General features: G+C 46.0%; 1 protein-coding gene across 2 annotated transcripts; it reads right to left on the reverse strand.

The window, feature by feature from the left end:
• Positions 1-406: 406 nt before the first annotated feature.
• Positions 407-24,397, reverse strand: POLD3 (DNA polymerase delta 3, accessory subunit). Of its 2 annotated transcripts, none has more exons than XR_014547123.1 (12): positions 24,069-24,351; positions 22,001-22,056; positions 21,644-21,746; positions 18,245-18,284; positions 15,382-15,514; positions 13,890-14,157; positions 13,288-13,360; positions 12,269-12,419; positions 9,997-10,103; positions 5,370-5,458; positions 2,885-4,271; positions 407-2,834 (listed from the first exon to the last, which is right to left on the reverse strand). XR_014547123.1 is itself a non-coding variant. In XM_083609987.1 (12 exons), the coding sequence occupies exons 1-12, from the start codon at positions 24,126-24,128 to the stop codon at positions 2,437-2,439; spliced, it is 1,350 nt and encodes a 449-aa protein (XP_083466113.1). In that variant the 5' UTR covers positions 24,129-24,397; the 3' UTR covers positions 407-2,436. The 2 variants fall into 2 exon arrangements, 1 of the variants encoding a protein (XP_083466113.1); XM_083609987.1 differs by having other exon boundaries at positions 407-2,627; positions 4,193-4,271; positions 24,069-24,397.
• Positions 24,398-24,972: the final 575 nt, after the last annotated feature.

Genomic DNA, 24,972 nt, shown 5'->3' on the forward strand with positions numbered 1-24,972 from the left:
CTTCCAGCTCCATCTGGTACGCAGGCTGAGACCCTACCTGCTCACAGACTGTCTTGCCAGAGTGGTGCATGCTCTGGTTATCTCTCGCTTGGACTACTGCAATGCGCTCTACGTGGGGGCACCTTTGAAGGTGACTTGCTGATGGGTGAGCAAGATGAGCCCAGCTGTCATGTGACTGAGCTCAGCAGCTCAAAAGCCCCTTCTGAAATCCCTGGCTGCCCTGCGATAGGTGAGGAATTCCAGCTGGCTTTTAAATTATATGTGTATTTGTACTTCTGAACATGATAGAGACAGTTCTTGGACAACTTCATCCTTAAGTATTCGGTTGCATGGAAAAACCTTCAAAGCTCAATGAAAATGCTTCAGCCAAGCGGTAGTATCACAAGTTCAGACACAAAAACATCTCTTCAGCAAGATTTTTTTATTTATTAAAAAAAAGATGTTTAGCAGAAGACCGCATCTTTATTTAACATTTTGCTTTTTCGCCCCAACATAAACATCTAAGCACAGAAAGGAGGAAGGGGAAAGTGTTATTTTATTGGGAAAGAGTTAAAAAAAAAAAAGATTGGCAAAAAATGGAGTAAGGCTTTCCAGCAGAGGCCTCCTATTTCATATTAAAAAACAACCAACGCTAACCCAAGGATGTGAAGCCTTACTCAGCTGTTGGCCTGAACTCCTTAGAGTAGTCTCACTCAACATTGTGCCCTCCATGTTTTGGGCTGTAACTCTCTCACCAGAACACCCCTGCTGGTTGTGTCTGGTGAGAGTTAATAGACAAAGTCACCTGGAGGGTACCAGGTTGGGGAAGGAATGGTCGGAGGCGAGGATGCTGCCAAACCCACCTTCCCATGTGTAGGGAAAACCTGGGATGAGAAGGCCAAGCAGGAAGGTCAGCCTGCAGGCCTGGGCTAAGGCTTGAATGCACTTCCTTATAAAATCAGCAACTACAAGAACACCATGTTGAACGGGAAAGCCCCAAGGACGCCAGTCAGAGGAGCAGGCCAGTTCGTGCATCTGCAACAGCCGTGAACGGATTCTGATCCTTCAAATAACGGATTTCAGAAACCAGGCTGTAGTTTCAGTAGGGGCTTGGGGAGATTGAGAACCCTCCACTGCTAAGCCTCAAAATAAAAATATAATTTCTGTAATACAGGGTTTGAATAATGAACCCCTTTTGTTTCTCCTTTGGCCTGGGCGCCATCTATAATAGGCAAATGACTTTCTTTTTTTTTAATGTCACCAGCAGCTCTACCTGCTACTCTATTTTTGGTTTAGTGAGTGGCTGTGGAAGACGGCCCACTCCACCGCTAGACCTAAACCAAACCAGAATGGAGTTCTTGCCCTCTCTTAATGTTTCATTGAACGGATCTGTCCAAACTGCAGTATTGTGAGAAGAATAGACAGTCTCCTCCCTGCTCCTTTCCTTTCATTCTAACTTTTAAAAAAAAGAGTTGGATCTTCCGAAACAGGGTTGCTTGTCATTTGGTTCCTCATTAACAAGTGGTTTCTCCATTAAAGTGGAGGGGGACACACCCTGCTTGGCAGTTGATCAAGGAAGCCAACCAGTCAGAGACCCCAACCCACCTTGTTTATACTAAAACTGATGCAAACCCCATGCAAGGCAGCAGCTACAGGCAGTCTTTGGTTGGGCTCCCCTTCTGAACAACAGGAGGAAGACGAGGAGGGCAAAAGATCATTTGGGCAAAAGCCCCATACAAGCAGAAGGAGCGAAGAGGGCAGTCCGGGCTGGTTCTGAATTGTTTCTCATTTCCAGTGTTTCTCATAACAGAGGCAGCCTGCGTCAAGACTCACGGCCAGAATACTCTTTTCGACATTTCTAAAGCTGCCATTGCTTGTCCCGCCTTTCACAGCATTTTGCTGAGACAAGGAAAAAGCCCCACCAAAGGTTCTTCAGCTATCGCTGCCCTTCCGCATAGCTACAAGAGCAGGCAACTGTGTGAAGGGCCCGCGAGATTTCCCTTCCAAATAGCTGCCTGGCCCCAGAGAAACCTTGAAGACTCCATCAAGCTCTCTGAAGGCACCACTGTGGAGAGAAAGGGTTGGGGGTGGGACAGTGATAGCTGGTGGGGATACTGAGTCACATCACATTTCGTTGACCTGAGCCAGTGGGAGAAGCCAGCCCACCTGCGGGGCTTGCCGCAGGACGGGGCGGCTAAAAGAAAAAATTGGCCTTTACATATAGAGATATATATTTAACAGGCCCGCACAAAGCAAATGAATTTGATTCTCGAACAGCGGCTCTGTTGCCTGTAGTGGCTGCTTTCTAAGCAGCTTTGGCACCGAAAGGTTCCCACGCGTGGCGAGTCTCGTTTCCTGGTTCTGGAGAAAGCCCACTTACACGGTAAGTATTTGTGCCTCAAAAAGGGTGGCGGCTTGCTCTGACGCAGCTTCTGCAAACCAGGCAGTGGCTGGAGCTCATTTCTTCTGGAAGAAGCCCATGATGGAGGCCTGCTTGTTGGCTTTGGTGCCTCTCTTTGCGCCTCTCTTCTCCTCCTTGGGCTCCTTTTTGGCAGCCCCGGCAGGCGGCTTGTGAGCCGCGGAGGGCTTGGAGCGGAAGTCGCCTTCGCTGTCTGTGCAGGACTCGCTCTCGTAAGCCTTTTCAGTCACTGGAAACAAAAGGGCGGCGTGAACCGGTTGCACCACTGGAAAGTCCCTGATTCTTGCAACCCCTGGGTTACCCAACAGTCTCTTAAAACTGCCCCAGATCAACCCCCCAATTCTGAAGGCCACCAAAGGAGGCAAGCAAGGCACGGACTCCTGATTGCTGCCCAACCCAACTCCCATCTTTCCTTCACCGTTCTTCTCCTGGAGAACTATATTCGTGAAGCGTTCCATATTTTAAAAAAAAAGAGAGAGAGAGAACTATATTCCTGGGCCTGCTGGCCTTTCCTCACCCTTAGACTGAATCCATATACAGTGGTACCTCGGGATGCGAACGGGATCTGTTCCGGAGCCCTGTTCGCATCCAGAAGGAAACACAACCAGTGACGGCATACCTGCGCACGCCGCTTTTTGCCACTTCTGCGCATGCGCGTTACATCATTTTGAGCATCTGCGCATGTGGCGAAACCAGGGTGTAACGCGCTCCGTTACTTCTGGGTTGCCGCGGAGCGCAACTCGAATGCGCTCAACATGAAGCATACGCAACCCAAGGTATGACTGTAGTATGAAACCCCTGACGCAAGCCATAATAGCTCGGCTCCCAACAGGAACCCAAAGTTAAACATGGGAGGAGTGGGAAATCTCTCTGGATTGGACACCTAGAAATCCTCTACATACCTACGACCCAAATGCCCCTGACAGATGTACATATACAAATACAAACATTCTGGAAGTTCGGCAAAGGCAACATTCAGATCTCTGACTTGAATGTATGGCTAGGCCTCTTCTCCCATCCAAACAATTCTCACCACGATTCCGTCCCGTTCTTTCTTTGCTACACCAAACCGCCTGCCAAGAACACACCAGAGGTGCGGGTAGCAATGAACCGGGCCGGATCTGGACTGCAAATCCGTAATGTCAGCATTCCACAGAGGACTATTTATTCCAAGTGGTGAAGGAAAGCTTCCCAGTCATGACATGTTTAGAAAAGACTGAAGTCAAAGAGTAAAACCCACACTTTCTTTGGAAGGGGAGGGGGGGTCCATCCTTGTTATTGCAAGCTCTGGATGCATCCTTTCGGAGGGGTGGGGGACAGGGGGTGGGGGAAGGTTGGCTGAGGATAGACAGAAAAGAAAGAGCCTGTTTCTTCGGAGGCGCCTGAAGTGGAGGCCAGAGCACTTGGCCAAACTTGGAAAGTCAAATCCTTAATCCATTTCTAACTTGACAAAACCCAGGCTAGAGGCTTGCATGACGAATGTGCACCAAGGGTTTCTCATCAACACACGGACAGACTTCCCCACTTTCCCCCAGGCTCCCAAGGCCCCCACTTGCAACAGGTCTTGAGAAAGGGGTCCTACACAAAATGACAGTGCGTCCCGAGCTTGGCAGGGTAACTTAGGATGCTACACAAATTGCACCGCACCTGTTAATACAGAGCCCAAAGGGATTTGCCCTCCCGTATCCAACAGCAGCTCGCTGTTTTTGCTACTGTTTACGTTACTTAATCGATCAGTTAAAACGAACACGGTTCATTGGTTAATCCCAGGACAGCTCCACAGCTAAGCCTCACCTATGCAGCCTTCCTCATCAACAAATGTTTTGGACTTCAGCACTCGCTTCCGCTTCCGTTTTTTCTCTCCTGTCGATGCCTGAAAAAGAGGACAGTGCAGACTGTGAAGGTGGTGTGCAGTGAACGTTGCGACAAACAGCATCTACTTTTTTGCCCCTTTCTAGTGGCTGCCTGGGACCCAGGGAGGGGCTCAATGTGCTACCAATGGAAGAGGCCATTCCTCTGGTCGGAAAGCAGGGAAGATTTCAATGTTTTACTGCGTTTGATGTTTTCATTTGTTGGAAACCGCCCAGAGTGACTGGAGCAACCCAGTCCAAGGGGCAGCATATAATAAATTATTATTATTATCCTCCTCATCATTTGTATTTTACAAGTTGGATCAATGCATATTTACTCAGAAATAAGCACCCCTAAAAAGAAAAAAGGGGAAAAAAAGAAATTTCAGCTCAGCTTTTAAAATCAAAGTGCATAACTGGGGAAAGTTGGAAGTTGGGCGGCGTTTTATAACAACCAGAATACATCCAATTTCTTCATTCACCCCACTTTGAAGAGAGAAGTTTGCTGAATTGATTCTGAAGTGAAACTTTTTGGGCTCCGGGAGATGTTAACCGGCTCCGACAAAAACGCAAATAGGTTTTGTCTCTTTGCCAAATTTTGGGTTTTCAGCCAAGCGTTAAGAGCAAAGTGGCATCTGCTTGTGATTGCATGACTGGGTCGGATCATTTGTAACGGAGGCTGTGGCCACGAAGAATTCACTTCTCACTAAGCCCATCAGTCACAAAGAAGGCACTGAAAGCAATTACAGCTGAACTGAGAATCACTCATCTTGCACTACATTCCAAATTCTGCCACTTTGGGCCAGTGATCTAGTATATGAGAAGCAACAGCTTAAGATACATTTATATATATATATTGTTAAGCAAGATTAAGAAGCAAGTGGAGCTTCTACTGAGACCTTAGAAATGTAGTTTAGACCCAGGTAAGACTTCCTCCTTAATTCCTTCTGCCTCCAACCCCACAAAAACGCTCCCCACTCCATAAAATTACGTAAGCCAAGCGAGCGATGTTTGCATAAAAGACAACCCCATGTTCAGAATGTGGGGTTTCCGACCGATTAATCAGAAGGAGGTTTTTCACCCATTAATGTCTGAAACATGCATGCAAAACCAGTCTTTACCTCCATGGGCAGACGATCAGGCTCTGGGTTCGGGTCTGGCTCAGGAGAAAGGTCTTTCACTTCAGGAGTTACAGGCGATTCCGGGACATCTGCAGGGGAAAAGAGGAGTTAAGTTGCAGCTTTGGAACCATGGCCCAACGAGAGATTGCAGCATTATTATGTCATTCTGTTCATTTATTTTCCTACCTTTGCATTTTGCCTTGCTTCCATCACAGAACCCAAGGAATGGTAGCAGCCTTGTGCGCCTCCACATGGCATGCTGGATATTTATTACTGCTTGTCTAGTTCAAGCCAGGGCAAACATGCCTCTTTTCTAAATGTGTATTTTTAGGCCTGATCTTCCTAAGGGCCCTGATGCCAGCTTGGAAAATGAAGCAGTGAGGCACCTTTCAAAAGCAAAAGTGTACACGCTCCATTTTGGTCAGCCAATATAGGCTCTTTTTAAAATATATATATATATATTTGTACCCTGCCCATCTGGCTGGGTTTCCCCAGCCACTCTGGGCGGCTTCCAACAAAGACAAAAAATACACTAAAATGTCACACATTAAAAACTTCCCTGAAGAGGGCTGCCTTCAGATGTCTTAAAAATAGGATAGCTGATTATTTCCTTGACATCTGATGGGAGGGCATTCCACAGGGCGGGCGCCACCACCGAGAAGGCCCTCTGTCTGGTTCCCTGTAACATCACTTCTCGCAATGAGGGAACCGCCAGAAGGCCCTCGGCGCTGGACCTCAGTGTCTGGGTTGAACGATGGGGGTGGAGATGCTCCTTCAGGTATACTGGGCCAAGGCTGTTTAGGGCTCTTAAATGTGTTTGATTCTTTGGGCGAGAGGGTACAGTAAAGTGTGGTAGGATGGACTCAAACGCAACTTTTCTAACAAACCCATCGGAAAAACTCACGTTATAGCCCAACACTCCTGTAAATTCACACATTTAAGATGTTCTCTGCCACAAGCACCAATAAAAACATATCCTTCAGTACTGAAAGCTCTGATTTGAGATTTTGCAGGAGATCCCTGCGTTATATGAGCTGGATCATAATAAGACGAATTCCTAAAGGCTCCCAGAAATACTCCGCTTTCCCTTGTGATGTACCCACTACATCTCAGGCCTGCTGTGCCATTAGATAAGTTCTTGGCAGCTTGACTATCTAACCAGTCCTTGCACCAGACCATCCTCAGTTTACTGGAACGCAAAACCTATCAAAAGTGTGTTCCTCTGGAACCATACCCATGAATGCAGTTTAATGTACGAAACTGGAAGCACTGACACTCGCTTTGGAAAAATGCATCTCTAATGGCTGGTAAAGGTAAAGGTAAAGGGACCCCTGACCATTAGGTCCAGTCGTGACCGACTCTGGGGTTGCAGTGCTCATCTCGCTTTATTGGCCAAGGGAGCCGGCGTTCAGCTTCCGGGTCATGTGGCCAGCATGACTAAGGCGCTTCTGGCGAACCAGAGCAGCGCACGGAAACGCCGTTTACCTTCCCGCCGGAGCGGTACCTATTTATCTACTTGCACTTGGATGTGCTTTTGCACTGCTAGGTTGGCAGAAGCAGGGACCAAGCAACCGGAGCTCACCCTGTCATGGGGTATTGAACCGCCGACCTTCTGATTGGCAAGCCCTAGGCTCTGTGGTTTAACCCACAGCGCTACCCGCGTCCCTTCTAATGGCTGGTGGTGGCTTTAAAAAACCCCTGATACAATCAAGCAGTCTAAAAACCACGTCAATACAGAGGTTACTAACCTCTCCTCAATTCCACAAGACGCTTTCAAAAATGTTTTGGTCCTCGGATCCTATCCTGACTAAACACTGGGCATTTCGCGTGGAGTACTCTGCGCTATTTGGGTTCAGCTACGGCAGCAAGTTACAACCTGTTGTGGTTCTGCCAAAGAGAATGGCGAAAGCCACTGATGATCACAAGGCAGATTTCATTTTAATGCTCCCCTGAGCTGACAGGAATGCGGAAACTGCGTTAGCAGCGGCAGCTGTATCATTCAACCCCCCGCTGCGTCACCCTGACTAGTTGCAAGCTTGCAAGGAAGCCCTGCTGAGTTCAAGGAGAACAACTGCCATGGGGAGTCTCTCTCAGGGTAAGCAAGCAGAGAAGGGACTTGCCCTGCTAACCTGCTTGCTTAATAGAAAGAACGGAAATGTTGGACAGAACACCAGCCAAGCTTCCCTTTCAATCCACATTTGGCTGGCGGCAGCTCTGTGCTCATACTATAGTTGTGACTTGTGTTTTTCTGGACGTGAAACCAGCCCAGCTTATTAGGTCAATACCAGGAATGCTGCGTCTGGTCCAGGCATCAGGCCAAGCGAGCTTTCGCAGGTTAAACAGGGCTGAGATCTACTGGTGGACGGCTTCCAACCACGGAAGAATGAATTGATTTCTTCTGTCAGGGGAGGAGTGGAAACACGAGCAGTGAGGTAGATGGCAGCGCATGGGGCATCGCACAAAAATACACACCTCAAGATGCCCAATCAGATCAAGTGGCAGCAGCAGCCAAGGTGTGCTGTCCTCGTATTGATGAGGATTGATGCAGCAACCAAAAGGTTCCTTTAAGGGCTTAAATCCCAAATTCTCGCGGTTATCTGATTGTGAGAATAAATGCAGTTGGCGTCAAGGTGAAAAATCCGGTTCACCCCTCCAGCAAGACCCTTTGTAACTTGCAAGGTGCTACTGAAAAGTCCAGCCTGTCCACCAGGTGCTCATATGCCTGAACTGGAAAAGGTGACAAGGTTCCATTTGTACCTTGATGTTGGTATACAAATACTAAACGGCAGCAGCAAAGGTTACGATGACAATCTCCACCATGCGGCCTTTAAGGCAGAGAAACAGCTTTAACTGTGTATTCCCAGCCTTCCTGGGACAAACCAACACGGTATCTGGTTTTGTTTTCTTCTGTGATGCTGCTAATTACACTTTAACTGTGGCCTCCCAAGTTCTTCTGCTGCCTGGCTTGCGGGATGCCTGTTGTGTTCAGAGTGCAGGTTCAGAGTGAGGTTACAGGGAACCAGGCAGAGGGCCTTCTCGGTAGTGGCTCCTGCCCTGTGGAACGCCCTCCCAGCAGATGTCAAGGCAATAAACAACTATTTTACTTTTAAAAGACAACTGAAGGCGGCCCTGTTTAGGGAAGTTTTTAATGTCTGACGCTGTATTGTTTTTAATATTCGGTTGGAAGCCGCCCAGAGCGGCTGGGGAAACCCAGCAAGATGGGCAGGGTATAAATAATAAATTATTATTATTATTATTATTACTCCCACTACATCTGGTTCCCAACTTATGATATGGCAATTTACTACAGACAGCAGCCCTGCATCTGCCCAAATGGGAATATGGAAGTCCCTGTTACAGGTGAGCATCCTGGAGACGTATCCATTGTCTTGGCAGCTTGGCTTTCAGTGCCATCACTTGGACCATTTTAGAAACAATTTCGAATCCTACGACTCTCCACAAAACAAACTCCGGCTTATTCATTGAGACAAGGTAGCTGTGGTGAGTTACAAGAGCCTGGCTAGATGCTGCTGCTCCCAGAAGACAGCACAAAAGCCTTGGGGAGACTCGTGACAGCAGGCTCTTGCCAAGAAGAAGAACTCAGCTCCAAGAGGGAGCCAACTAGTCTCACTCTGCAAGAAATGTCTTTAAAAAAATCTTACCTTCCTTTTAAAAAATCACCCAGCAAGCTGCTGGTCCAGAGGGCTGCGGAGATGCATTCGAAAGAGAGACTGCTGATACCTGCAGAGGGTGTCAGTATTTGGGGTGGGAGCTACAGTGCTATGCTTGTCTTCCTGCCTCCCCTTACTTGTTTTCAAATTACATCCTGCCTTTCATTTGGGACACTGTCTTCCATACACAGTTCCGGCTGCCCTTCGCTCACCTATTGGTTATGCTAAAAAGAAAAAGATCCAAGTTTCTTGCAAAAGAAATATCATGGATTCCATAGAGAAAGTGAATTATGGGTATTTGTGTATCTTGCGTAACAAAGGGTTGTCTCCAACATTAGCCATACTGAAGAGCAGATCCACTTATATTTGTGGTTATGACTTAAATCCATTCCTTTCAATAGCTCTACTCAAGAGCAGAACTTAGTTGGTTACAACAGACTTCTCATTGCCACCACCTCTGTTGCCACTGTATCAGAGAGAGGGCTCAGGCTTTGGTTAACAAAGCAGATTTAATTTCTGTTAATTTCTGCAGAAATTAAGCCTGCTTTGTTAATCACATATCGTATATTTTTAATTTCTGCTGCATCTCCTTTTCATGAGCTGTGTTTTATTGGAAGCTCTTTGTTAAGCCCTGCCCTCCCCCGGGCTCATTTGAAACCAATATGATGGGGAAGAATTCTGCAACTCAGAAATAAATAAAACACCTGCAAAGAGCTGACCTCTTTTCAGCATGGAAGTCTGCATTTCACTAGTCGTAAGACGAAGGGTCGTATGCCTGGGCAGAAAGAATAACCATTTATAGAAAGAGAAGCCTCGTCGGACGAGACTTTGCACTTATTCAGGGCAGGTGCTTAGCACTGCTGTACCCACTTCCAAGAAGACCAGGATCTACTAGAGATACTGGCTTCAATGTAACTGCAATCTCATCAAACCTCCACCCCCCATCTTCCATTTACCCTCGTCATCGCTGCTCTCGGGTTGAGGCTGTTTGATCCGACGCCTCTTTCTCTTCAGGCTCTCAACCTCTTTCTCCTCCTCATCTGACATCTCCAGCCTCTTTGTTCTGCAGACAAATAAGGCTCGTCACTTCAAATGTATTTGGGGGTGTGGAACAGGCGGAAAGAGAACAACTTCTCCAAACGCAAAACGTGCAACTGCTAATCTGAAGCGAAGAACAATAGCAGCATGCTTTTCCTCTTCTACCACCTATAATTAAAAGACGGCTGCATGCACTGAACTCTAGAGGAAGAAGCGAGCTGAAAAGATGCTCCCAGGGTCATGTATGTTCTGCAATCAAAAACGAACAGAACAAACCAAGGTAGTGATTCTATCCAGAGGAAACTGGTTTCCTAGCAACTGGAAAAGGTAACGGTAAAGGACTCCTGACAGTTAAGTCCAGTCGTGGACAACTCTGGGGTTGCGGCGCTCATCTCACTTTACAGGACGCGGTAGCAGATGCTTGTCCACAGACAGTTTTTCCAGGTCATGTGGCCAGCATGACTAAGCCGCTTCTGGCACAACGGAAGACTGAAACCAGAGCAGTGCATTGAAATGCCGTTTTACCTTCCCGCTGGAGTGGTACCTATTTATCTACTTGCACTTTTTGGCATGCTTCCGAACTGCTAGGTTGGCAGGAGCTGGGACAGAGCAATGGGAGCTCACCCCGTCATGGGGATACGAACCGCCGACCTTCCAATCAGCAAGCCCAAGAGGCTCAGTGGTTTAGACCTCAGTGCCACCACGGTAACTACCAGCCAGCACCCTCTGACTTGAGGCCAACAAAACAATATGTTATTAAAAACAGCATCGACCAGCAGCCCACCCAAGATCCCCCAAAACGAATCAACTTGTTCTGAACCCTTGAACAGGGCAGGACGTAAAAGTCAATGACATCTCAGATGCAAAATGCCACGTTACCAAAGTGACTGCAGAGCTGTGAAAGCTAATATCCACCAGACCTGGGATCTCATCCTGCCTCAGGGGGTCTAAACAAGTTTGTCCCCAAAGCACAGTTTTTACAAGAAATCACGTCCCAAATGGCCAATCAATACTCTTTTAGTGGAGTCGCTATGAGGTAGTGTCTCAAATGTCTGGAGTGGCTTTGAAATACATTTTAGCATGATCATATTTTTACTAGTGGGAAAAAAATTAATTAAATGGCTTCTTTCAGCACTGGTGGGAAGGTGCCAGCTAGCTAGCGCTGGTGGCAGAGAGAACTCTGGGCACTGCGGCCTCTGCTCTTCTGCCAAAGGGGCATCCTTTTCTCCAGGCCTCTGGGGCTAAAAACAAGGCAGCTAGTTAGAATCAGCTGACTGGCGAAAAGTCAAGCGAGGAGGGGGCCTCCACAACAGGAAACTGCCCACACCAGGCTGCAGACAAATGCTTGAGCTAAAATTAAAAGTAAGCACAGAAGGGTACCAGTCCAGAATTCTGCTCTTATATGATTCTGGTGAAGCAGCTACTCCTGTCATCCTGTGATAGATTTCTATTAGGCACCAAGCTAAAGTATATAAATGTAATATGAGGTGTGTGCATGCATGCATGCATGCGTTTTTCTTGTCTTGCTCTGTCTTTCAACAACCCATTCCTTTCTGCCCCCCCCCCCAATGCTCCCCACATGCACCTCAGTCCTTCCAGGCACTCTATACACATACAAATCTAGCGCTGAAGAGAAGTATCTGAGCTCCAGAAACTCACAGAAGCCTGCAATATTGGTAAAATTTATTCTGGACACAAATTTAGGTTTAGCAGTCACAGAATATCTAGCAGCTTTTGCTCTGCTGCTCTCAAAATTAGAATCAGAGAAGTGATGACAACTGCAGCTGGTTTAAAGCTGAATCACTGGACTGTTTGTGTTATTTGTGTAATACTCAAGTAATACTGCAATACTGCAATGTGTGTGCACATTTTACTTGAGTGGTTTTTAAAAGGAAAAATTAGGATGGAAAACAGCAACGAGCCCCAGCTTTAATACTGACGTCATTTGCAATCCTGCCTCCGGGTTCTGAGCATTTAGAAGTGCAATCAGTCTGGAAGAAAGTCAATGGAGTTCAAGACTTCTTATGCAATTCAGTGCTTGACTCGGCCTTTTAAAAATCTGTGTGCCTGCTTCCTCCCCTTCCAGGCACTCCGTTACAGTACAATGAACTTCTGCAAATGAATGAGCCAAGCTGGCCATTTATACCCCCAAAGCCTTAGACAACCACAAACTTAATTGGGGAGGGCTACCTTTTTTTGTCCTTCAGCTGTCCTCTTGCAGGATCAGCTTTCTTGCTGGGTTTCTCACGTTCTGGTGCACCCGGAAGCGATTTGGGTTCCACCGGGGACTTGGCTGCAGCTGTCTCTTCCTTTCGCTGTTCGGGTTCAGGACTTGCTTTGCCTGCATTTGTCACAAGGGAAAGCAGGAAGGCTGCAGTTTACCAGTTTGCTCCCTATGGTAGGATCTGGCTACAACAAGGGGCTCCACTGTCACAAAAGGTGGGGAAGGGATAGAAGTATGTTGCAAAACTACAAAAGAAAATCTGGACAGATGCTACTGGAGCAGTGTAATAAATCACACACAATACAGCAGTCCTAAGCGTACTCAGGCCTGGTCTGCGTGTACAGCAGGATTTATTTATTTTTAAGTAGACTTATTTGTCGCTTTTTTCCAACAAAATAATTCAAAGTGATTTACAACAACAAATCAGCAACACACACATTGAAACCAGCATAAAACTGAAACAAGAGAAAAATCTAAAACTCATTCATATTTTTTAAAGGTAGGACTAAAAAAACCTACCCACAGATAACTAAAAGCCACAGGCCTGGGGAAATTAAATCTTTTTGCCTGGTGCCTAAAGATAAGTAATGAAGGCACCAAGTGAGCCTCTGGGTAGAGCACAAGTGAGAAGCCAACACTGGAAAGGCCTCTTCTCGTGTTGCCACCCTCCAGACCTTCGGTGGAGGAGCCAAAAAATGGCAGCACCTGTGCCATGGAAATCCCTGCCTACTGACATTATGCTGGCATCCTCAACAAGCCTGCTGAAAACGTTTTGTTTCAGCAAGCCTTTGTTACCTATATTTCCCCGCTGAACTCCTTAAGATTTGCAAATGAAGAGACATGCTTAGGAACAAATTGCTAGTTTATCCTTTATCTAGCTATAATAAGCCCTTTGGAGCCAAGGATTTGAATGTAAATGCTGTAAGCTGTATTTAGCCCTTGACAATGGGGCAGGCAACACAAGCAGGAGCTCGACAATCCTTACCCAGAGCAGCTTTTCCAAAGAAGTTGTTCAGCAGATTTCCTTTAGCAGGTGCCTTGCTACTTGCTGTGGAGGCCTGGAAGGAATGAACATATTCAAAGCAAACTGTATTTGTTCTCCCTTTCATGCCTTTGTGTCCAAAGCTGCACTTTACGGTGCAGCCCTGAGATGAAGTTGGGGGTGGGGGAGTGTAAAAAGGTAAAGGTAAAGGGACCCCTGACCGTTAAGTCCAGTCACGGACGACTCTGGGGTTGCGGCGCTCATCTCGCTTTATTGGCCGAGGGAGCCGGCGTACAGCTTCCGGGTCATGTGGCCAGCATGACTAAGCCGCTTTTGGTGAACCAGAGCAGTGCACGGAAATGCCGTTTACCTTCCCGCCAGAGTGGTACCTATTTATCTATTTGCACTTTGATGTGCTTTCAAACTGCTAGGTTGGCAGGAGCCAGGACCGAGCAACAGGAGCTCACCCCGTCGCGGGGATTCGAACCGCCAACCTTCTGATCGACAAGTCCTACGCTCTGTGGTTTAACCCACAGCGCCACCCATGTCCCGGGGGGCGGGGGAGGGTAGCTAATGACAAAGGGTGCCAAAGCCTGGAAACTTACACTTGGCAACTCTTTAGCTTCCACTTTGGTCTCTTTCGGGGTCTCCTGGGACTTGGTGGAAGACTTGGCCGCAAACATTCCCATAATGCCCTTGGCCTGCTGGGAGGTCTGCTTTGAAGAAGCGCTTGGGGCATGGCCGTTGACCACAGGAGTAGCAGCTTTATCCATGCCATGAGGTGGCTGGTGATCCACCTGGGCCAGGGTTTCGACGCGAGACATTTCAGCGGCTGTCCTAGCAACTGCAGCAGCACAGTGAATAGCACTAAACCTGGGTAGCAGGAGGGGGAAAACTTCAGTTAGCACGACTTGGAAGTTTTATCATTTGACGTCCATGCCAAAAACTCTCAAAGAGCCTTGGGATAAAGGTGTTTCCTGAGAAAACAATTCCTGTTTCATTTCTCATGCATTCCTTAAACATGTGCGACAACGTTATGTCATACTGACCAATAAGATGGGAGTAGACCAAGAAAGGTTTCTGTTCCTTTTTATACAAATGTCTCTTAAACTTGTCCTAAGAGTCACTTGCCCAAGCACATCAGTGTGGACAGGAAGCAAGGGAATCTCTTTTCACTGAAGAGAACTGGCCAGAAGAACAAAATTATTTTCATGCCAACTTGGGGGAAAGGCAGGATATAAATATATGAAATACTCCCTGCCTATTGAGATCAAGTAGTCCTTCACTGTACTCTTTTTGCACCTGCTAAAAACATTCCTGTTTAGACAAGTTTACTCAGCTGCTTAGAAAGTTGAGGTGATTTTAACCTGTTTTAGTATTTTAGCTTCTGCATGCCTTAAAGTAGGGTTGTAATTTTTTCTTGATTTTACTGTTCATCTTTTGTAAACATCTTTGAGATTTTTTTACAATTAAGATACGTTCAGTTTTTATGAATTAAATAAATAATAATCACTCAGTCAATCCAAGTGAAGCAATACTGTATTGGCCTGAATATAAGCCGCACCTTTAAAATTCAGGGGGGAAAAAAGAAAAAAAGACAATACCCAAATATAAGCCACTCCCTTAAAATTCTGCAGGCACTCACACCCGTTCCATTTTACTGTATGTCTGTTTCAGCAGCGATATCGTAAAAAAGTCAATTTTTGCAAGGTCACAAATTTAAGCTGCACTTTTAATTTTTCACGGTTGGAATTAGGAAAAAAAGTGTGGCTTATATTCGGGCCAATACGGTAAATGAGAACATAGCAATTAAACTTGAACGGAATGTCAGAAAGGAAAAGTTTGGAACACTTTGCATGTTGCCGACTCTGAATTGAAACAGTAAGCAAAAGAAAAACCAGCACTGTGAGGGGGGAGAAAGAGCTCAAAACTTTTCCTAGCAGAGTGGGGGAAACCACTACTGCAGGGGCACAAGAAGGAACCCTCTGGGATGGGTTTTGGAGATCGCTTACAGCCTGAGCACAATCTACAATGATGGCAAGATAAAGGTGGGCTTATCTGGATGACCAGCAGATCAGTTACCAAGACAGAACTCACTTGCTGCAGTTCTGCAGGTTTGCTTTGATGACATCGTAGTCCGTGTTATAGAGCGGACTGCTGTCCTTGAGGATGGCTTTTTGGATGCTGTAGACGTGCACGCTGGCAATGGTGGACAGCTTCAACTTCATTGCTGGAAAGGAAGACAGGTCTGTGAAATGGAAAGGACCTTATAAAAAGCAACCATTTCTCAGTGGGATGGTTCGCAACTCGACAAGCGATCTGGGAGTGCACCGGGCTGCTGGGAGGCCACACTTGTATGCTCAGGTGAAGCTTGTGCAAACTGGTGCCTCCATACACATGTGGCAATGGCAATATGTGTATGATCACGGCACAAAACTGGGGTAAATATTGGGAGGGGATAACTCTTAAAATCGAGAATGGACACCCAACAAACAAACCAATCCCAGGACACCTTAGAAGACTCTCATGAGAAGCCTGCATTGCTCCTTGCCAGTTTCACTCAGTACCTAAAGCGGCTATTCTGAAACTATCATGCTCTTGGCAGCTGAACGTTTGGCTGTCAAGAGACTCACAATGTAAGACTGTCTACCATACAGCTGAATTATGGCTACAAAAGCATTTGTAGTCAAAATGTCTAGCCCACATGCCTCTCCCCTGGGAAGAAGAAACATTAGCCCTGCGATAACAATCTGAGGGCTTGCAGCCCAAGCGCTTCTGCCAAGGCTGTATCAGATCACACGAAGCAGAGTTTGGTCAAAACAGAAGTTTGGAGGAATGTCTGCCTCACCTCTACGGTAGCGGGCTGTACTCTCAGATGCTTTCACTTCTGCATCACACTCCCCCCCCCCCAACCCCATGCGGACAACCGGCTGAGGTTGCACAATTTTTGCAGGACAGACTTGCAGCCAGAGGCACATTGATTCTGGCCAGAAGTGTTGCCTCCGATGGGCTCTTTATCTCTGGTGTCGCGCTGGATCTCAGAGGCTGTCTAAGTGCTTCTGGAGCAGAGTGCAAGACTGGGAACAGATCCCCTTTTCCAAGCTCAGGAAGAGGGCTGGGACTAGTACACATTGCACCACACTTCTGAAGCTCTAACTGCCTGTGTTTGGAGATGGGGCAGGATTCTCCCCGCAATCACGCTGTGCTTCGGAAGTGCTTCATGTGCCTGAAAAGGACAGCACACCACAACGCGGACAAGCCTGGCTCTCCACCCAGGCCTGGGTCTGGTGCTTGTCATAGTCCTCAAAGCAGGGAGGGATATTGTCCTGACCACGAGTGAAAATAGCATGTGCTCAAACCGGGAAGAGGAGACTTCCAAGGAGAGTGCCTCAGGACAACTCATTCAGGCAACACCTGATCATCTGTCTCCTCGTTTGACCTCAGGGACTGCAGCAACTGGAGCACCAAATTGACAATTGTTGGGAAGTTGTTTGAGAGTCTAGTCCTTGAATACTGTTTGCGTTGCCTGAGGGGGGGGGGGAAGGGGAGCCCGTCAAGAGGAAAAGGCAAGAGGAGACAGGAAGCATAACAACTCCCCCTGAGAAATGTCAGACAACACAGAGGTTTAACTGGATGAAAGGAGCGAGTAGAACAGGGTGGGGAAAGTTGACATGTAGGCAATGTCCCCTTAGGAATGAAAAAGGACTGAGCATTCAGAAATTAGAGTTTAAACCAGGTATGTGGATTGTTAACATTCAGTCTAAGTTCTATTCTGCATTAAAGGGGTTTGTGCTCTTTTAAGTTATTTCCCTCAAGTTTTTGGGATACAGTAGTTTATGGTTCACAGGACACGGGTGGCAATGTGCGTTAAACCACAGAGCCTAGGACTTGCCAACCAGAAGGTCGGCAGTTCGAATCCCCGCAATGGGGTGAGCTCCCATTGCTTGGTCCCTGCTCCTGCCAACCTAGCAGTTCAAAGGCACGTCAAAGTGCAAGTAGATAAATAGGTACCGCTCCGGCGGGAAGGTAAACTGTGTTTCTGTGTGCTGCTCTGGTTCGCCAGAAGCGGCTTAGTCATGCTGGCCACAAGACCCAGAAACTGTATGCCGGCTCCCTTGGCCAATAAAGCGAGATGAGCGCCGCAACCCCAGAATCGGCCACAACTGGACCTAGTGGTCAGGGGTCCCTTTACCTTTTACCTTTAGTTTATGGTTAAGTATATAAGGCAAGACATGCTGAGCCTCTCCAGAGGTAACCTTCATCCACCTCTTTATTATAATTGACTTCCAACAAGTACAAGCTCCCTTAACCCTCTCATATTTCAGCCAACCAATCTCCACGTCAAGAGCAATCAGAGGGTCAGTGGGGGAAGGTGGCTATTTGCATTATTTCCCAGCCCACTCCCTCACCTGCATTCAAACTGCCTTAGACAGAGTAGGTACACTGGTCCCCCTGGCTCGCTATTTTCTATACTGGCTGGCAGAGACTCTCCAGGTTTCCAGACAGTGATCTAAAAACCAGCCCTATCTGGAGGTGCCTGGGGACTTCTGGACACAAAACAGATGCCCTACAACTAGGCTACAGTTCTTCCCCCAGATACAAAGTGCCTAAATACAAAGCTACAAAGTATGCTGCTGCAGACACCTTTCCAAAGGTATGTGAAGGTGAAGTCCTATGTAGCCTTGTCTATCACTCTCACACCATAGTTGCATTAAGTATTCCAAACCAATGTTAAATGCTGTGTTTTCCGTTCCTCACTCTAGAGGCATTACTACTACACAGAGGTGAGTTGGCAACAAATGTGAGAGCATCCTTAGAAAATAGCATGGAAGCAAGGTGTTCCAGACAAACCAGCAATACTACCCAAACTCATAAATTTGCAAATGGAAAAAAGTGATGTTAGGATTATTTACAAAGACAGAGCAAGCTTCTTTGGAAGCACTGCTCTCAATGGACCTACCTTCCAGCTTTTCTTCTTTCACTACCGCAACCTTGTGGCACTGTAAAGAAATGGCAACTTATTAAAACAGCAAAATATAAAATCATATAACTGGAAGGGACCACAAGGGCCATCCAGTCCAACCCCCTGAAATGCAGGAATATTTCGCCCAGCGTGGGGTTCAAACTCATGACCCTGAGATCTTTGTTCTAGTTAGTAAAGCAATATTCCGATCCTTACCATATTTAACCTGCAACAAAATCTTTTAGATCTCAGTAAAACTCACTTTTAAGAAAGCAACTTAGCACTGCAGCCTCAGTCTTGTCCCCCAACTTCTAGCTTAAGTATTTCAAAAGGACTTGTGTGAATTTCTCTTGTTGTGTGAATAATAAGATACCTGATATTAGGTGCCATAAGCTCTGGTTTCTCTTGCCCACCACTGTAGTACTAGGCAGTGATCCTATTTCGGGGGGGGGGGGGCTGCCCTCTCATATAGCATGCCAGACCAAATATCCAAAAAGCTTTCAGCAAACACCTTGACAGTGTGTGTGTGTGTGTGTGTGTGTGTATATATATATATGTATATATATGTGTGTATATATATGTATATATATATATATATGTGTGTGTGTGTATATATATATATATATGTGTGTGTATATATATATATATATATATATGTGTGTGTGTGTGTGTGTGTATATATATATATGTGTGTGTGTGTGTATATATATATATATGTGTGTGTGTGTGTGTGTGTATATATATGTGTGTATATACATATATATGTGTGTGTGTGTGTGTATATATATATATATATATATATATATGTATATGTATGTATATGTATATATATAATTATTATTACTACTACTACTACTACTACTACTACTATTATTAACTATCCACCATTCACCCTATGCTCCCAGGGTGGGTTACAACATACTGCAAAATGTATTGTACAAAACAATTAAAATTATCAGTTATAAATCATCACAGACAACAGTATCAGCTCAACACCTCCAACAACCTTGAAAAGCCTATACTGTATTTCAAACACCCAGTGTTCAGGAATGTCCCTTTCGCAGCACAGTAGTGCCCTCTGCTGGACCAAGCTCATTACTACAAGAAAGTTGCCATTTCATTTATTTCTTCTTCAGTTAACAACTCATGAGGAGGGCAGCATGCCCCCGCCCCAGTGCCCATTTTCATCACCTTCTGCTCATTCATTGTCCAGGATTCCAAAATGTGTGGAAAGCCTTCGGACATAAGACTCAGTTTGAAGAGGACTACTATGCCAAAAGGAACCAAGAGGGGATTGAGAGGAGATAGGATAGCAGTCTTCAAATATCTAAGGGCTGTCACATGGAAGATGGAGCAAACTTGTTTTCTGCTGCTCCAGAGGAGAGGACCTGAACCAACGGTTTCAAGTGACAAGGAAGAAGATTTCGACTAAACATCGGGAAGAACTTTCTGACAATAAGAACAGATTCCCACAAGGGATGACGGACTCTCCTTCCTTGGAGGTTTTTAAGCAGAGGTTGAATGGGCATCTGTCATAGATGCTTTAGCTGAGATTCCTGCATTGGAAGGGGTTGGACTAGATGACCCCTGGAGCCCCTTCCAACTCTACAAGTCTGTGATTCTATTATCACCATGGACCTCAGATGCTGTAGAGTAAGAGCAGCCAATGGGGTGCCCTCCCATGTTGTGGACTGCAACTCTCATCAGCCCCTGCCAGCACAGCCATTGGTGAGGGATGATGGGAGTTGTAGTCCAGCAGCATCTGGAGCAGACAACCCCAAACCCGGCCCTCCAGCTGTTTTGGGACTACAATTCCCATCATTCCTGACCACTGGTCCTGTTAGGTAGGGATGATGGGAGTTGTAGTCCCAAAACAGCTGGAGGGCCGAGTGTGGAGGTGCCTGATATGGAGGGCACTGTGTTGGTTACCCCTCCTGTAGAGACATGACAGCGTTTGTACTTTTTCTGCATGGAACGCTGCTCTAGAATGTATGGGAAAGTAGCACACTCAACACACTGAGCGAAGTTGGTTGGAAGTGCAAATATTTTTAGTCACTTTGGTTTCAACCCAAACACTTAATGCTTCAGTAAGACACAATTTCAGTAACTGTTACTGACTACAGAAGCAATGTGCGCTTTCTTTAGCCCGTTGTCCTAACAATGGAGTGTGCCTCCGGGGGTGAGGTCAAACAGCTGCATTAGCAGCACTGAGGTGACCTCCTCGGGGCGCAAGCCTGGGCTGTGTGTACGGAGGTCCTAGGCCTCCCAGACGACAAGACACACACACACCCTCATTGATGGGGTCCAAAGAAAAACAGAGCAATATGTTTGGCACCAGCTTGGCTGCAGAAGTCTCTGGAAGGAAGTGCACAAGGTGCCATCCAACCATCTTAGGGACTCCACTACAGATTTGTGTAGGGTTTGTTCCTTGGTTTTTTCTTCTCCCAAAGATATCCCAGAAGGCAGTGGATGTTTAGGATCAGAGTCTTCCTTCTCCTGGTTGGGCTACCTTCCCAGGTTGATAAGCCCCATCTGCTCTGTTTCCCTTTATATATACTTTATTTATTTATTTTATTAACATATAAAACACATACATATACACTTACACAATACACGTACACAACACACTACCTAATTTTCATAACATAAAACATACCTACATTACTCTATATAATACCTACCTATACTATACATTCTATACTATACTATACTATACTATACTATACTATACTATACTATACTATACATTACTCTATATAATACCTACCTATACTATACCAGAGCCTGTCACGAATGGACCTAATGGTCAGGAGTCCCTTTACCTTTATACTATACATATCAACATACCGACACACCTACCCCACATGAACACCCACTGACTTGACTTCCAGCCATTCTTGTTACTATTTTTCCAACTAGCTTAAATGGATTTCATTATTTCTTTAATCTCTTCTTTTATCTTAGCTTTACTCTCCTTTCGCTCTAATCATTTTCTGGATTCACTCAGTATCTTTCAGAAATTCTACTTTTTCCACATAAATTCTGATGGATTCCTTAAAGATAGCCCACTCCTTATTCACTTTTTGTACCATATCTCCTCTTATCCTCCCTGTTACTTCGGCAATATGGAAGTATTCCATCATTTTAGATAACCAGTCTGTTTTAGTTGGGACACTGCTGCTTTTCCAATTTTTGGCAATCAATAACCATGCCACCGTAGTTGCATACATAAATATTGGTCTGACCGTTCTTTTTATTTCCTCTGACATGATACCTAGGAGAAAGGATTCTGGTTTCTTTTCCAAATGAAAATCCAAACAGAAAGCTCTGTTTCCCTTTGTAACCCACTGAACTCTACTGCATTTGTACTTGTAATGGAAGAAGCTGTGCACTCACTGTGTGTCCATTCTGAACGAGGTTTCCGGCCACTAAATAGGTGACATGCAACTGGGCTCCCGAATTCTCCTTCCGCTTTCGTTCCACATAGTCATACAACATCCTGTGCAAATGAGGGCAAGGGACAGAGACACTAAAATGAAGATTAATCCCTTACGTTCCTTGATAAAGTTATTATTAGTGAATGCAGACCACACACCTTGGAGGTGGCCTGGTGGGTCAAGAGTCCAACAAATAATTATTCTACTCAATCTTTTTTTTAAAAAATCCCACGGAGAATTATTTAGCCTTAAGAGGAGAACTGAAGCTACAGTTGAGAAGACTTGCTCCTCTTTTTATCAATATATCAATACTTACTGCTTAGCTTGGTTGACGTGAACACCTAGTGTATAGCTCAGCCATTTGTATGTTACCTGCAATGGAGAACAATCCAATCTCAACATGCAACAAGTGCCAGCAGCCCCCCAAAAAACTGCCAACCATCATTACTGCAATCGCCCATAGACAGCAAAGCTCGTCATTTCTGCACCAGTTTCTTTTAGCCCACTTTCATTGGGTTAAAGGTAGGATATACTGTATTTTCCACTCTATAAGACGCATTTTTCCCCTCCTAAAAAGTAAGGGGAAATGTGTGTGCGTCTTATGGAGCGAATGCAGGCTGCGCAGCTATCCCAGAAGCTAGAACAGCGAGACGGATCGCTGCGCAACGATCCCTCTCACTGTTCTAGCTTCTGGCTTAGCCGTGCGAAGCCTCTTCAGGACAGCAGGGAGCCTTCACGAAAGAAGTATGGCAGATGAAATTAATGGACTATGCAGAATTGGACAAAATGACAGGAAGGATTCGAAACCTGCGGGACCAGAGATTTACAGGAGATTGGAAGAAGTATATGAACTATTTGAAGAGCAACTGTCATCAAAAAATTACGCTAGTAGGACTACAAGAAGTTTTGTAAGGAGAAATATATGATGTGTTACAAAGTAGAAAAAGATAAGAGATATTGGTTATGAGTTTGAAATGTAATAGGGAAGATAAGAAATGCATACTGAGAGATTAGATTGGAAAATTATCAGACAAGACTGATGGAAGTCAAAAATTTGAATAAGATGTTGAAGGGACAGAATACTCAAATCCTGTCTGTGAAATCACCCCAGGCTTCAATAATCACACCAGGCCTCAAAACTGTCCAAAACTCCCTTTGTCTTCTAAAAATCCAAAACAGCTTTTCTCTGCTCTTCTCTGCTTTTCTCACAAGATGCTGTGGCAAAAGGCAAAATGTTACTTTTAAAGGCTAATGAATAGGCTCTGTTCATAGCAGGCCTGAGAAATGAATCTTATCTCATTCTAGTTGCAACTTCTTGGACATCTTTGGACAGGCTGAACCACTCTCATTCCCCTTTCCTGGGAAGGGTCCCAAGAGTCCCAATAGTCCCAAGACAGCTTTCTGTTCATGCTCAGAGGAACCCATGGGCAGGACTCCTGAGGGAGGAGAAAGCGGGAGGGAACTGGAAAGGGGTATATATGCTTGTGCACATGATTGTGAACTTGTGCATGCCTTTGTGGACTATCACACTTGCTCCTTCTACCAGTTCATGGATGGTAGAAATAAAATCTTTTTCTCCGAAACTATTCCTTGAGTGTCTGTTGACTCCCACTTCCCTTTCCCAGGCGCAATATTTTTCCCACCCGAGGGCAAAGCCTCATAAGGCTACAATGTAATCTACCCACCGTGGAAGAATGGCAGATGAAAGTGATAGACTATATGGGACTGGTAGAAATGACAGGCAGAATTCGAGACCAGGGAAAAGAGACGGCGGAAGAAGATTGGAAGAAGTTTAAGGACTATCTTAAGAAACATTGCAAAATTATTGAAGGCTAGAACGATGTTGGTTTAGAAATTAAGGGGTTAAAAGCTGTAATGATTATGTGATTAAGAAAAGAAAGGCTAAAAATTATATAGAAATTAGGGGAAGGATTTGCTGAATTGACTTAATTAGAGAATGGAATACAGAAAGGGGAGGTATGAGGAGGTCGGGAAAGTAAGTTTTATGAATATAAGGGATGGAAATTATACTTGTTTTGTATGTGTTCTGTTTGGATTGTATGTATTTTTTATTGTTTTTGTTTTTTATTGTTCTGTTTTTTCTGTTTTATATAAACTCCTAAACCTTAATAAATATATTATAAAAAAAACATAAGGCTACAATGTAAAAGTATGTTTAATTACTGTTGAAAATGATATGTTAAAAAAACTAATAAAAAATTATATATAAAAATAATAAAAAAATATTATGTGAGTTCGGGGCCCCCCCCCGCTCCGCCCAATCCCCCTCCCCTCCCCCCCAACAGCCCCCCTCCTCCCGCCCCTCCCCCTCTGAAGCACCTGCGAGCCCCCCCCCCCGCTTTCGCACCCCTCCCCCCACTCACGACTCTGTTCTGGTCCGTGACGAACTCGTCGATGTTCTCCAGGTACAGCTCGTCCTCCATGGCCGGCGGGGTCGGCAGCGCCAACTTAGGCCCCACTCGCCCACTTCCCCCTCACAGGCGCCGAGCGGAGACGAAAGAAACCGCCACCGCCGCCGCCGCCATGGCAACCTGAGGCCTCCCTAGAAAGAGCGCGCTACGGCGGCCGCACGGGGACACGCTCAGCGCGGTCTCTCTCTTTCTCGCGCGCGCGCGTTACGGAAGCCGCACCGGGCCAAGGACGGCTGAGGCGCCTCCAATTCCCGCTTCCCGCGCACGCATGCGCGTGTTTCGGGCGCTCTCCCGGGGGCTGACGGGAGTTGTAGTCCAGAAGGTCCAGGGAGGGCGCTGGGTCTCTGGGGAAGCCGGCCCTCGGCGTATCGAGGTTGTGGCGTCTCGCTGGCAAAGATTTTTGCCCCCGCTAGGACAGGCCATAATTCTTTCCCAAGAGGTTTGCTGCTTTGCCCCTCCCTCAGCCGCTAGTAATTCAGAGGTAGACTGTCTCTGGACATGGAGGCTCCATTCGGTAGCTCTGATAACCAAGGAATCCCCATGGTCATTTCCTCCACAGTATGCAGCCCGTGCTATGTGTTGAGAACGGCCCTGTGATCTGCAGATGAAGGGCGGCATACAAAATAATAATAATAATAATAATAATAATAATAATAATAATATGTGGAGCGCCATCCCTGCCTCTCTGACATCTGATTATGCAACTTTCCAAAGACATCTGAAGGCAGCCCTGTATTGGGAAACTTTTAGTTTATTATGCTTGGCTGTTTTTATATTATGTTGGAAGCTGCCCAGAGTGGCTGGGCAACCCAGATGGGTGGCGTATAAGTCGTACCTTGGTTGTCAAACGCCTTGG

Source organism: Podarcis filfolensis, assembly GCF_964270895.1.
Source record: "Podarcis filfolensis genome assembly, chromosome: 4".
NCBI classification, from domain to species: Eukaryota; Metazoa; Chordata; class Lepidosauria; order Squamata; family Lacertidae; genus Podarcis; species Podarcis filfolensis.